A 14,541-nucleotide genomic window follows, 5' to 3' on the forward strand; every position below is an offset into this window, starting at 1 on the left:
TCTTAATCTGGCCCTGGGTATAAATGACCCAGGGGTCCCATATTTTGTTGTGGTGGTGGGTTGTGTCGTGGAGTAGGGCCGATAGATTGTCCATCTCCCTGGCTTCCTCTATTTTCCTGATGGTTGTGTCCAGGGTGGGAATGTGTTTGTTGCCCCATTGTTCGGCGATTGTGCGACGAGTGGCTAAGGCGATCTTGGCGAGTAGTTTGTTTTGTGCCCTGAATAGGGGGGTATGGGGTTTGGATAGTAGCCAGATCCATGGGTCTAGTGGAATCTCAGTGTGTAGGAGAGCTGATGTAAGGTCTGCCACTTTTGTCCAGAGTTGTGTTATGTGGGGGCAATGCCACCAGGCGTGAATATAGGTACCCTGAGACCCGCAGCCCTTCCAGCATTCGTCAGTGGTCGAGCATTTAATCTGTTTCAACCTTAGGGGCGTCAGGTACCATCTGAGGAGCGTTTTATAGGCCTGTTCCCTATGGTTTACACATATAGTAAGGGAAGCAGTTGCCTCCCATATTGCCGACCAGTCTGATGGGTCATTGGGGGGGCCAATATCCCTTTCCCACGCCTTGGTGTAGTGCATAACACTTTTAAAGGGGGTAAATACCCTGACTAAATTCTACATCTTTTGTTTAGTTCATGCTATGCTGATCGGGGACAGTTCCTTGGTGTCCCCAGATGCAGCAACACCAGAGAACTAATCATGGTGGGACAGGGCCCCGAATCGGTACAGTCCCAATGAACTGTAGGAAGGTAAGGAGAATCTGTGGATATATGTATTTTGGTAAATACATATCTCCCAACTCCTGTGTCGGGATGCTGGTAGGAGGGGGTAGAAGGGGCAGGTCAGTGATGCAATTGACCTGCCTAAAAGGGGTAGACCCGACAGGAAAGGGAGCAGGCATAGCTATCTGGGGTATCACCGCTCAAACAGGGCAAGCACCGAATGACCCGGCTTTCATATCTTTGCAGGGGAAAATCAAGCATTTCATCAGAAATGTAATGTTAAACAATACAGCATATTCCTTTGTGCAAAATTAAAATAAAATTATAGCAGGTAAAGCTTCACTTCTTTCCTGTACAGTCCAATCCATTTTCATCACATACAAGTAACAAGGTACATTGAGTGATAGTAACATTCTGAAACACAGAGCTCAATAGACAATTGGTCTTTTAATTTTACTACTGGCTAAATGCCTTTCCCCCATGACTGAAGGAGTGCATTATATCATGTTTACTTTAGCTTATCAGAAAGATTTAGTAGAGAGTCACATTTCAGAATTGCTCATTTCTTGAGTTAAATGGGTAGTCTAAGCAAAGTAACTTCTATAGCTCAGCGTCTACAGGAGTAGCATCCATTTTTTGTAAAAGCTCTTGCACACCCCTTCTCAACCTGACTTTCACAATGTGAAATGTACACTGTTGCACTATTAAAGGGACAGTAAAGGTACCCAGACCATTGCATCTCAATGTATTTTGGTAAATATATATCTCCCAACTCCTGTGTCGGTATGCTGGTAGGAGGGGGTAGAAGGGGCAGGTCAGTGATGCAATTGACCTGCCTAAAAGGCCTGCCTATCATGGTGGTATACAAAAAAGCCTAGGCACATGCGACAGTTTCCTCAAAAGGCAGTCTTTATTACAGGAACCGTTTACAGCAATGCTTCTGCTCTCAAAATATAGTCTTTGTCAAGCCTGCTTAGACTTACTTGTATACCTATGTGGCATGAAGGTTTTGGGACAAAAATTGGGACTGTCCTTCCAGAATCGTGGCAGTTTGGAGGCATAGGTAAATATACCTTGTAACGGTACCCCCAGGCATAAACGGGTTAAACCGCCATTTAGTAGATCTTCCCCTTCCAGAGACACAGGCACAGCTACTGCAGAACCCCAAACTCCCGAACAGGATACCACGTAGCACTCCAAACTCCTGAACTGGAACCCCACGAATAGCTGCTAGCAGCTGAACAGGAAAAGCACCCAAGAGGCTTACACTCCTGGCAATCAGTCTCTAACAGCATACAGTAAATCCCCCCCAAGAACGAGACAAAGCTCTGTGTTGAGGGTCAAGCAGTGAACAGCCAGAGCTGTGGGTTTATTGTTCTTATATACACATTAGTACCAACCACAGGGTTTTGGAAAACAACCAATAAACACGTACAATACACTCAAACACTCCCACACAACATCCTCCCCTCTGCCTGTGATACAATTACTTTACACAATGGGTAATGTAATTATTACAGGCAGAGAAATATAGTTTTTCCACATTATTCATAACTTTAAAGGGATGCATTACATTCACATAAAACTTACATTTTTCAGAATCTGCATACTCCAAATACGAACATGTGTCAAAATCATCCACATTGGTCCATTGGTTCAAAAGATAGATCAAAGTCCTTTATGACCAAGGGAAGCATGGCTTTTCTGCCAAAAACCAGTTCCACAGAGTCTTCTATCCTGGAGATAATTGGGAAGTAATCCAATTATCTCCAAGGACAGAGGCAAAACTCCATTAAGCACATGGCAGTAAAAAGACAGTAAAATACAATAAAATACACAAGGTTAAATTTATTACATAAAATACAGACATGCAACATATCCCCAGATAGCTTAGGTCTGAGCACACATTATTACTGAATGGCGTTCAGACCACACACATACAGTTCAATTGCCATGGAGCCAAAGTCTTTCCCATAGTCTTTCATTATACGAATGGGCTCCATGGCATAGCTATCTGGGGTATCACCGCTCAAACAGGGCAAGCACCGAATGACCCGGCTTTCATGTCTTTGCAGGGGAAAATCAAGCATTTCATCAGAAATGTAATGTTAAACAATACAGCATATTCCTTTGTGCAAAATTAAAATAAAATTATAGCAGGTAAAGCTTCACTTCTTTCCTGTACAGTCCAATCCATTTTCATCACATACAAGTAACAAGGTACATTGAGTGATAGTAACATTCTGCAACACAGAGCTCAATAGACAATTGGTCTTTTAATTTTTACTACTGGCTAAATGCCTTTCCCCCATGACTGAAGGAGTGCATTATATCATGTTTACTTTAGCTTATCAGAAAGATTTAGTAGAGAGTCACATTTCAGAATTGCTCATTTCTTGAGTTAAATGGGTAGTCTAAGCAAAGTAACTTCTATAGCTCAGCGTCTACAGGAGTAGCATCCATTTTTTGTAAAAGCTCTTGCACACCCCTTCTCAACCTGACTTTCACAATGTGAAATGTACACTGTTGCACTATTAAAGGGACAGTAAAGGTACCCAGACCATTGCATCTCAATGTATTTTGGTAAATATATATCTCCCAACTCCTGTGTCGGGATGCTGGTAGGAGGGGGTAGAAGGGGCAGGTCAGTGATGCAATTGACCTGCCTAAAAGGGGTAGACCCGACAGGAAAGGGAGCAGTCTGTCCTATTACTGGCAGGTCAGAGTGATTACGTGCCAGGCTGCCTGCCTATCATGGTGGTATACAAAAAAGCCTAGGCACATGCGACAGTTTCCTCAAAAGGCAGTCTTTATTACAGGAACCGTTTACAGCAATGCTTCTGCTCTCAAAATATAGTCTTTGTCACGCCTGCTTAGACTTACTTGTATACCTATGTGGCATGAAGGTTTTGGGACAAAAATTGGGACTGTCCCTCCAGAATCGTGGTAGTTTGGAGGCATAGGTAAATATACCTTGTAACGGTACCCCCAGGCATAAACGGGTTAAACCGCCATTTAGTAGATCTTCCCCTTCCAGAGACACAGGCACAGCTACTGCAGAACCCCAAACTCCCGAACAGGATACTAAGTAGAACTCCAAACTCCCGAACTGGAACCTCACGAATAGCTGCTAGCAGCTGAACAGGAAAAGCACCCAAGCGGCTTACACTCCTGGCAATCAGTCTCTAACAGCATACAGTAAATCCCCCCCAAGAACGAGACAAAGCTCTGTGTTGAGAGTCAAGCAGTGAACAGCCAGAGCTGTGGGTTTATTGTTCTTATACACACATTAGTACCACCCACAGGGTTTTGGAAAACAACCAATAAACACGTACAATACACTCAAACACTCCCACACAACATCCTCCCCTCTGCCTGTGATACAATTACTTTACACAATGGGTAATGTAATTATTACAGGCAGAGAAATACAGTTTTTCCACATTATTCATAACTTTAAAGGTATGCATCACATTCACATGAAACTTAAATTTTTCAGAATCAGCATACTCCAAATACGAACATGTGTCAAAATCATCCACATTGGTCCATTGGTTCAAAAGATAGATCGAAGTCCTTTATGACCAAGGGAAGCATAGCTTTTCTGCCCAAAACCAGTTCCACAGAGTCTTCTATCCTGGAGATAATTGGGAAGTAATCCAATTATCTCCAAGGACAGAGGCAAAACTCCATTAAGCACATAGCAGTAAAAAGACAGTAAAATACAATAAAATACACAAGGTTACATTGATTACATAAAATACAGACATGCAACATATTCCCAGATAGCTTAGGTCTGAGCACACATTATTACTGAATGGCGCTCAGACCACACACATACAGTTCAATTGCCATGGAGCCAAAGTCTTTCCCATAGTCTTTCATTATATGAATGGGCTCCATGGCATAGCTATCTGGGGTATCACCACTTAAACAGGGCAAGCACCGAATGACCCGGCTTTCATGTCTTTGCAGGGGAAAATCAAGCGTTTCAACATGGGGCCCATAGTCTAAAGGCAGCAGGCGGGCAACCAGGCTCCTCCAATGCACAGTGGCGAGATTGGTCTCGTCACATACCTTTAAATTGCTATAACTATTAGTTACCGTTGCTTAACTTTTGCCTTTAGTGGATTCACCAATTTGTTTGCACAGTGCCCTCTGTTCATTAGTTCTGCCACTGAACGCAGTTTTATAAGGAAGGCCTTAAAGATTACTAGAATGAGTGTGCCAAAGAATTTTCAGGTGCAGAAATCAAGATAAATCGGTTTTAAACACTTTCAATAGATTAAGATATAGGATATCTCATGTGCATTCTAGGAAATTAAGATAGATAGGTATTGATGGCAGCGTCAGAAATGTAATGTTAGACAATACAGGATATTCCTTTGTGCAAAATTAAAATAAAATTATAGCAGCTAAAGCTTCACTTCTTTCCTGTACAGTCCAATCCATTTTCATCACATACAAGTAACAATGTACATTGAGTGATAGTAACATTCTGAAACACAGAGCTCAATAGACAATTGGTCTTTTAATTTTACTACTGGCTAAATGCCTTTCCCCCATGACTGAAGGAGTGCATTATATCATGTTTACTTTAGCTTATCAGAAAGATTTAGTAGAGAGTCACATTTCAGAATTGCTCATTTCTTGAGTTAAAGGGGTAGTCTAAGCAAAGTAACTTCTATAGCTCAGCGTCTACAGGAGTAGCATCCATTTTTTGTAAAAGCTCTTGCACACCCCTTCTCAACCTAACTTCACAATGTGAAATGTACACTGTTGCACTATTAAAGGGACAGTAAAGGTACCCAGACCATTTAACTCTACAATGTAAAACATTGCTGTTTTGTAGTCATGACATTGTTTTCACTGGAAGGTTAAACTCACATTTAGTGGCTTCCTTCCTGACAGCCACTCAAAGTTCTTTCTGGTGAAAGTCGCAATAAAATGTTGCTCACAGAATGCATCAGATCGGCACAGCGCATCAATTTGCATGCATTTGCAATAGCCTCCCAATGGGGAAGCATTGGATTGGCTGAGATAATCAGCATTCATTATTTTAGCCAATCCAATGCTTCCCCATTGGGAGGCTATTGCAAATGCATGCAAATTGATGCGCTGTGCCGATCTGATGCATTCTGTGAGCAACATTTTATTGCGACTTTCACCAGAAAGAACTTTGAGTGGCTGCCGCAAGGCGACAGTGGTAGGCATATAAGGTAAACAAATATTTTTTAACCCTTGCGGGGGCAATACTTCAACTAGTGAGAAGAAAACTATAGCGTTATAAATACATGGTTGTATGCCTAATATTATAGTGCTCCTAATATTATAGTGTTCCTTTAATATTAACTTCTTACAACGTGGATTGTAGTGATAGGCTGAGGCAGGTGGGCCTAGGGAGCTCAGGTCTCTTAGCCTATCATTTCCATTCCACGATGGACTTCATTGACATTGATAATTAGGAATTGTGTATTCTGCATTATCAAGTCTCTTGGAAAGGCTGCAATCTCTGGCAACACCTTTTTCTCACTACATATTAAATTTAGATTAAAAGAAGGTTCCGTTCTGGATCCATGTCATTTTCAATGGCAAATTAATACCTTTCTCTGAATTCAAATGTTGCTTATATGCTGATAAGCAGTGTACATGCGGTTCACACACTCGGAAATGAGCTGCGTCTGGACGCCACTGAAGATATTTATCATGTATTTATTTTATTTTATTTCATTTATTTGATTTATCCTGTTATTTTCTCTCATCTATTGGGCACTTGTAGGTAAACTAATTATTTGAACATGTTCTTATGTTACAGTAGGATGTATATGTATACACTTTCCAGACTATTCCTAGCAATTGTATAATGGTATAGTGATTTATGTTTTATTTTTATTGATGTACTACTGTTTGTGACTTTTGATACAATTAATATATTATGGGATTTGATCCCTGTATTTATTTTGAAACACTATTGGCACTGGTATGTGTTTTTAAATTGCTTTGTATCAATTAGTAACTCCAATTAATTAGTTAATTGGATTATTGACTGATTTCCTGTTTGACATTGTTTGTTATTTAAGCACATTTTTCACCATGTGGTGTCAGCTTGAAAAAGACCTTTACAGTCGAAACGTTGCGTTATATTCTGTTACAATAAAACTGCCTGCGGCTTGAATTTGGAGTGCCTGTGAGTCTTTCTTCTTTGCTTATATGCTGATGACACTTATCTATAACTAGTTCACTTACCCTGATCTGTCTACTTAAGGCAGATAACGTGACTAACTGCCAGAACATATTGTCTTAACAATAGAGTACGGAGCACAACCATCAATAGTAATAAAACAATCTTTATTAATATACTCTATAAGAATATCACATAACATAAAGATCCAAAATATAGGATCATGTCACGCTATACAGCAATGATCAGAAAAAATCTGAATATATATGTATAAACGCCAAAAGCGTCTTATATGAATATACAAAACTAGAGAAAAAAAATACCAGTCTAATCCAACCCCACAAACATAGATATAAATATACAAAGATATATAACAATAAGCATACCAGACCTAGGGAGAAGCAGGGACAGAGCCAGTCACCAAAACACCCCCAACATTTTGGCAAAAATGCCTTTATCAAGGGAACATATTGTCTTAACAGTACACTAGTTTTTTGTTTTTTATTCTTTTATAGACTCACCATCTTGGTATGTTTTTGTCTCTGCTCTCTCACTTCTCATTACAAATCAACCTCCAAATCCTGCTCTTTTCATCCCAACAATACAGCTGGCATTTTTTTATCCACTTTCCATTGGTGTTATTTGTTCCCACATTTGCCATTTACATGTAATGAATTGTGTTACATAGAATGTGACGGCAGATAAGGACCATTCGGAACATCTAGTCTGCCCAATTTTCTAAATACTTTCATTAGTCCCTGGCCTTATCTTATAGTTAGGATAGCCTTATGCCTATCCCACACATGCTTAAACTCCTTTACTGTGTTAACCTCTACCACTTCAGCTGGAAGGCTAATCCATGCATCCACTACCCTCTCAGTAAAGTAATACTTCCTGATATTATTTTTAAACCTTTGCCCCTCTAATTTAAGACTATGTCCTCTTGTTGTGGTAGTTTTTCTTCTTTTAAATATAGTCTCCTCCTTTACTGTGTTGATTCCCTTTATGTATTTAAATGTTTCTATCATATCCCCCCTGTCTCGTCTTTCCTCCAAGCTATACATGTTAAGATCCTTTAACCTTTCCTGGTAAGTTTTATCCTGCAATCCATGAACCAGTTTAGTAGCCCTTCTCTGAACTCTCTCTAAGGTATTAATATCCTTCTGAAGATACAGTCTCCAGTACTGCGTACAATACTCCAAGTGAGGTCTCACCAGTGTTCTGTACAATGGTATGGTCACTTCCCTCTTTCTACTGCTAATACCTCTCCCTATACAACCCAGCATTCTGCTAGCATTTCCTGCTGCTCTATTACATTGTCTGTCTACTTTTTTTTTTTTTTTTTCAATTCTTTATTTTTGTTGTGCGGGTGGGTACATGGTTTCGTCAGACGCCACAACAGCGTATTGCAGGATTTATACATTGTAGACAGTGACATAGATATTCGCACATTTTTGTTTCTTTTGTTATCCAACATAACTATACGTTTGCATTACCATATTAAAAGTAGGAATAAAAATTATACAGCGAACAGTCGCGGATCTCAATTGCAGGTATCATTTGTGTAAAACAGTTGCGCAGAACGTTACGCATAACATTAACATATAACGAGTGTATAAAACGTTTGCATGTATTAGTTGCAGAGAACTGTTGCATGGAATGTAGCCTGAAATAGCTGCACATATCGTTTGCGTAGGGTAGTTGCACAGGATATCTGCACACTCCAATTGCACCGCCCATGCGCACCCAACATCTGCATATTACGTTTGCATAGAGTGTTTGCATACTATATCTGCCCCCTTCAGTCTCGCCTGACGGTTGTATACTGTATCTGCGTAAATAATTGCACCCACCATTTGCTCCCTACAGTCGCATATAACAATGGTACAAAACTTTAGCAAAAAATAGTTGCAGACATCGATCGTGTAGAATGGTCGCTTGGAACAGTTGCATATACTAATGGCATAGACTGTGTACACAATACTTGCAAATAGCTATTGCATATAATGTTTGCATAAATATCAGCACACATAGGATGCATAGGACGCTTGCATAAAACAGTGGCATACAGTGGTTGTACGGACCGTTGGCTCTTAGTGTTCGCCTACAGTTACAGTATAGACCCTTTACTTGTATTATCTGCACAACAACCAAGGTGGTCTATTGTCGCTAAGGGAAGCGGAAACCAACTTAAGTGTATTCAATTAGGGGTAGACTGCCAGTGGTTAGCCAAACATAAATGAGGATGAAAATTATGGAAATAAAACAGAAATATAACTGTAATTAGCATCTGGTGTAGTCCTATAGGGTGTATAGGTTGCAAGCGAGAAGGATGCTTTGCGGTATACCCTGCTTGGTCGGCTAGGAGTCGCCCTTGGCCTGTGTGATATGTCAGAGTCCAGATATTTTGCTTTAGTGTGAGGTCGTTCCCGTACAGGTCTGAGATACTTCTGGGGCAACATGGCAGATAGTCCAGCCCTTGCCCGGCGCTGGTACGTCCCGAGCTGTAAGAGAGTCAAGTTGTGGCCACTGCGTGGGTCTCCGTGGTTCTCTGTCTGGGCTTGAATACCGCTGCATGGACGGGGTCTAGGCCTCGAGAGCGTGTAGGTGCCTCTTGTCCGAGGGAGTCCGGGGGGAGATCCAGGCCCCTCAGTGCTGTTGCAGCTTCTTGTAGGTCGTGTATCACATGTGTTGTGTCCCCTTTGGCGACGAGCAGTGTGTTGGCTGGGCCCCATCGGTATTGCTGTTGATGCGTGCGCAGTAGGGAGGTGAATGGTCTCAGCGACCTCCTCCACGCTAGTGTCCCTCCTGAGAGGTCTGCGTAAAAGGAGAGCTCCATCTCCTCGAAGTGGTAGGTAGACTGACCTCTGGTGGCTGCTAGTACTGCAGCTTTGTCCCTGCGGTTCAGGAATTGGATCACCAGGTCCCCACAGGCTGTAGTCGGTGCCTTGGCCGGTTTCGGCATGCGAAATATATCGGTTAGCTGAGTCACTTTGGCCGTTTTGGGGGTCAGGATTGCTGTGAGGAGCCGCCTGGTGAAGTGCGGCAGTTCAGCTTCTGTAATGCTTGCTGCTACTCCCCTGATTTTTAAATTGTTCTGTCGTCGCTTGTCCTCCTGGGCGTCGAGCTTGCGTTCCGTGAGGAGATTGTGCTGTGTAAGCTCTGTGATCGCCCGCTGCAGGTCTTTGATTTGGTCTGCCTGGGTGCTGGAAGTACTCTCCACTACACCTAGTCTGCTTGACAGCCCGCGCAGGTCGTCACGGATTGCGGCCACCTCTGCAGAAATTTTCTGGTGGTGGTCTGCCATGAGCTTGCTGATTGCTTCCATCGTAACCGGCGTGGGAGCCGCTGCAGGCGGCAGGGGTACCTGTCTTGCCGGTGATTGCCTCTGTGGTACCGGTAAGTACTCCCCCTCCGTTTCGTCCGACATCCCGTCGTCGAAGTCTGAACAGCCGCCGTGTAGTGACGCCATATTGGGGCCTGGTGCGCTTAGGGCCTGCTTCCACAGGTCCCCGATGTTCATGCCCGGCCGGGGCTTGTCGGGCTTTTGTTTTTTAGTTTTTCGCCCCATGGGATTCTGGTGAGGTATGTGTTCCCTCCGATGCGTGTTCAGGGCGGTATATCCCCTTTTTATCGGTTGTTTTTCCGATTTTGTCCCGGAGCTCTGCGGCCATGCGTCTGATCGCTTCAGTGGTTAGACTCCGCCGTCTGTCTACCTTTAAGTCATCAGAAATAATCACCCCTAAATCCCTTTCCTCAGATGTTGAGGTTAGGACTCTATCAAATATTCTGTACTCTGCCCTTGTGTTTTTACGTCCAAGATACATGATCTTGCACTTATCCACATTAAATGTCAGTTGCCACAACTCTGACCATTTTTCTAGTTTACCTAAATCATTTGCCATTTGGCTTATCCCTCCTGGTTTATTTGATTTTCTTTCTCACACCTTTTGTTCAAACCCATATTTTTTTTTTATGAATAATCAGTTTTTATTATAGTGTGAATAAGATAAAGTTTAGGCTCGCAGGCCCGTAGTAATAACAGAATGCAAGGTAAGAACAGTATATACCCATAAAGGGATTACATTCAGATACATAGTCAGTTTCAGTTTCAATGTCCGTTTACATCAGATATCGTTTTTCAGTTGTAACTGCGTTCCTCAATAGAAATTGCAATGCTGTGTCGTGTTAGTACCGTGTGGAACCAATTAAGTCCATCAAGAACTAGATCAATGTGGACCTATTAATGTCCATAAGTACCCTGAGGTTACGTTTTTACAACTGATTGGTATCTTCAATTTTTGTTGATAAGTGTGAGAGTGTGGTGTATTGTGTCGAGTTGAGTTATGGCCCAAAGGGGTCTGTTTATAGGTGGTGGTAGTGTGGTGGCATGGCACAAATCAACTATTATAAGAGGGAAGAAAATAAAATAATATGGGCCATAATAATTCAAATGATAGTGTTCAAACCCATATTTAAATCCATTGCCCAGAGCTATAGTTTTTGTTCCCTTTACCCTCATTTAATTTAATAATTTACTTGTAATTTTTGTGTTCCAGTTGTATAACGGTATGGAATATGTAATTGTTGATACTTAATAATAACTTGCTTTTCTCTGAACCATCAGGGGAAGATATTGCAGAACCTTGGAATATGTAGTCAGATTGGCTTCACACGTTATATTAGAGATAAGTTGCTGACTGAAAAACCAGAAGATGATCCAAAACTGCTTGTCAAGAATCTGAAGTTTGATGAAGTACCAGTAAGGATTTATCAGCCCAAATCACCATCTGCAGGTGGCAGGAAAGGTGTTGTATTTTTCCATGGAGGTGGATGGATGTTTGGAAGCCTTGGTAAGTGAGTTAACCTTCTGAGCTAGACTGCTAAAGGTATCAAGCTTCAGAAAGACCATTCTACTGAATTTGTTTCAGCATTTGTATTGTTACTTATTATTATTATTATTATCATCACCATGTATAGAGCGCCAACAGATTCCAAAGCGCTTTACAGTATTATGAGAGGGGGGGATTTAACCATAAATAGAACAATTACAAGAAAACTTACAGGAACGATAGGTTGAAGAGGACCCTGCTCAAACGAGCTTACAGTCTATTGGAGGTGGGGTGTAAAACACAATAGGACAGACATATCAATCAAATAAGGTGGGAGTGAAGCAGAGCTGGAGGAGAGAGTAGAGTGCTGCCCTTTAGGAGAGAGCAAGAGACAGGTATGTGAGGAAGAGGTTGGTCTGTGAGGCCATAAGCTTTCCTAAAGAGATGGGTTTAAGGCCCTTCTTAAATGATTGAAGACTAGGGGAGAGTCTGATGGCGGTAGGCAGGCTATTCCATAGGACGTCCTGCAAGCGAGAAGTCCTGCAAGCCCCAGGAAGTCATGCCTACTCCAGGGAGGGCTGTGTGGAGTACCTAAAATGGCCACCGGGACGGAGTCCAACATTACCCGACGGGCCTGAAAGGCCAAGCATGGAGAGGAGCCTCCTCCTGTAGCCGCATGAGCAACCGAGTCACTATTTATAATCCTTCTGTTTTTCACAGTGCATTACTCCTAGTCAGACTTGCTGTAGTAGCAAATGCCAATGCTTAACTACATATTACTGCGAGCCTTACTGCAAACGGTTATTTTGGCGCAACAAGATCCACCAACCTATCGTTCCTGTAAGTTTTCTTGTAATTGTCCTATTTATAGTTAAATCCCACCTCTCATGATATTGTAAAGCGCTGCGGAATCTGTTGGCGCTATATAAATTAAATAATAATAATAATAATAATAATGTGTGTTTATATATATACATACATACATACATATACATGAACATGATGGGGCCATACTACAATGTCAGACGATTGTAAATTTCCATAGGAGTAGGGCCCTCCTGTATTTTGTTTTGTCTCTTAATTGTATTGTACATTTGTATTTTTACTTGTATCAATTGTGCTGTGGAATGTATTTATGCCTTAAAAATAAAATATATAATAATAATAGTTTATTGCAGCCATGACCGTTCTAAACAGTGGATTTACTGATGACCCTTTACAAAACCCCTTGTGAATTAGTAGACCTGAAAGCATTGTAATCTATCAGCTATAATTTTATATAACTAATATAACCAAAAACTGTATCACATTGCTGCACCTACTCATTTTGCATTTTTTGGATGGCATCCTTGTGGGGAATCTATCAGAGCTGATTTATGCATATTATTAACATGTGAATATTATTGATCTTTAGAAATTAAAGTATTTATTTGCGAATTTGATTTACTGTAGATTGCTAGCTGTCTGCACCATTTCCCATGAGATGCTTATAAGTCGACCAACGTAGTATTTTGTATACATGTTTTTCAGACAGCTATGATGCTATATGTCGTCACATCTCAAAGGAAACAGATTCGGTGGTGGTATCAGTTGGGTATGTAAGCTCATTGTTTAATCATAAATTAATATTAAAAACAAGCTTTTGTAAAAGTAAATTCTGGCAAAGTCGCATGCTTTTGTCAACCGTAAATAAATACTTAATTTATATATAATAAATCTATTCCATACTAGCTACATGCAAAAAATGATGACTTGATTATGCAAGACAGGAAAATGAAATTAGAAAAAAAAAAACAATAGTCCACCTCGATGTAGAAATATTTGACTCAAGCAACATTCAGAGTGAGATTCACTGCCAAAGTACTGTGTGGAATTGTCAGTAGAACGCGTGGAGTGTTTATTAAGATTTTCACTATGTTTACTGCACTATTTATTCTATGCTTCAAAATGTTTGTACACAACAGGACACCTGGAAAGTTTGTCACTTAAATAGCTTAGAAGAAGAAAGTTCAAAATATTATCCAACCACTTTTCTCAAAGGCATGCAAGCAATAGAGCCAAATAGACTTACAAAACTATTTAATTGGGTTTACTAGCTACATGAGATCGGGGCTTTGGGTATCGACCTAGCAGGCTGCCTTACAGTAGCATCAGGAGATAGGGGTTTTTGGAATCACCAACGGGTTAGTGACAGCCAGCGACTGTGTGACCAGATATTAGTATTAAACAAACTCCTATAACTTCTGTAATTTAAGGATTTGGCAGTTAGTACTTTGAAGCATTTGATGCTTACATAACGGCTACAATATGCAACAGGCTGTATAGTCACTTGTGTGTAGTGATTCTAACACTTCAGCCCGTTTTGGCGGTACTGCCCCTAAATGCACTGCTTTTAGACAAGCCCCCCCCCCCCCTTTTTTCTTTTCAACCATCCCCTCCTCTACTTTGTTTGGAGCTGGGTACATCGTGTCCAGGCCATAGTGAATTAAGGGATGGGCAAGAATACCTATACTTTGTAAACTGTGTATAAAGTCCACTTAGCAACACTATCTAATTAGAACAACTATGTAACCATTAGTGTGCGGTGGCTAACAGACTCCGTTTTACTGGAAGTTAGGTATCAATTCAAAAGTGATACAGTGTATATTACTGTTTATTGTTGATTTGTCTGTCTGATCATATTCCTTAGTTTTGGTTCAATTTTTACAACCTCTACACACTACAGCCACTAATTATTTGTACCTTGATACTCTGGAGGTATCGATTTACTGAACTATTCAATTACGGTACTCAAATTTGAGA

General features: G+C 41.1%; 1 protein-coding gene across 1 annotated transcript in view; it reads left to right on the forward strand.

Annotated features, from left to right (window-relative positions):
- The window catches only part of AADACL4 (arylacetamide deacetylase like 4), a 32,757-nt gene that overhangs the window by 11,355 nt on the left and 6,861 nt on the right, over positions 1 to 14,541 (forward strand). The window contains exons 2-3 of the mRNA XM_063436993.1: positions 11,535 to 11,760; positions 13,270 to 13,333. Coding sequence (XP_063293063.1) covers positions 11,535 to 11,760; positions 13,270 to 13,333 — 290 coding nt within the window. The remainder of the gene's footprint in view (positions 1 to 11,534; positions 11,761 to 13,269; positions 13,334 to 14,541) is intronic.

This window comes from Pelobates fuscus, chromosome 11 (assembly GCF_036172605.1).
Source record: "Pelobates fuscus isolate aPelFus1 chromosome 11, aPelFus1.pri, whole genome shotgun sequence".
NCBI lineage: Eukaryota > Metazoa > Chordata > Amphibia > Anura > Pelobatidae > Pelobates > Pelobates fuscus.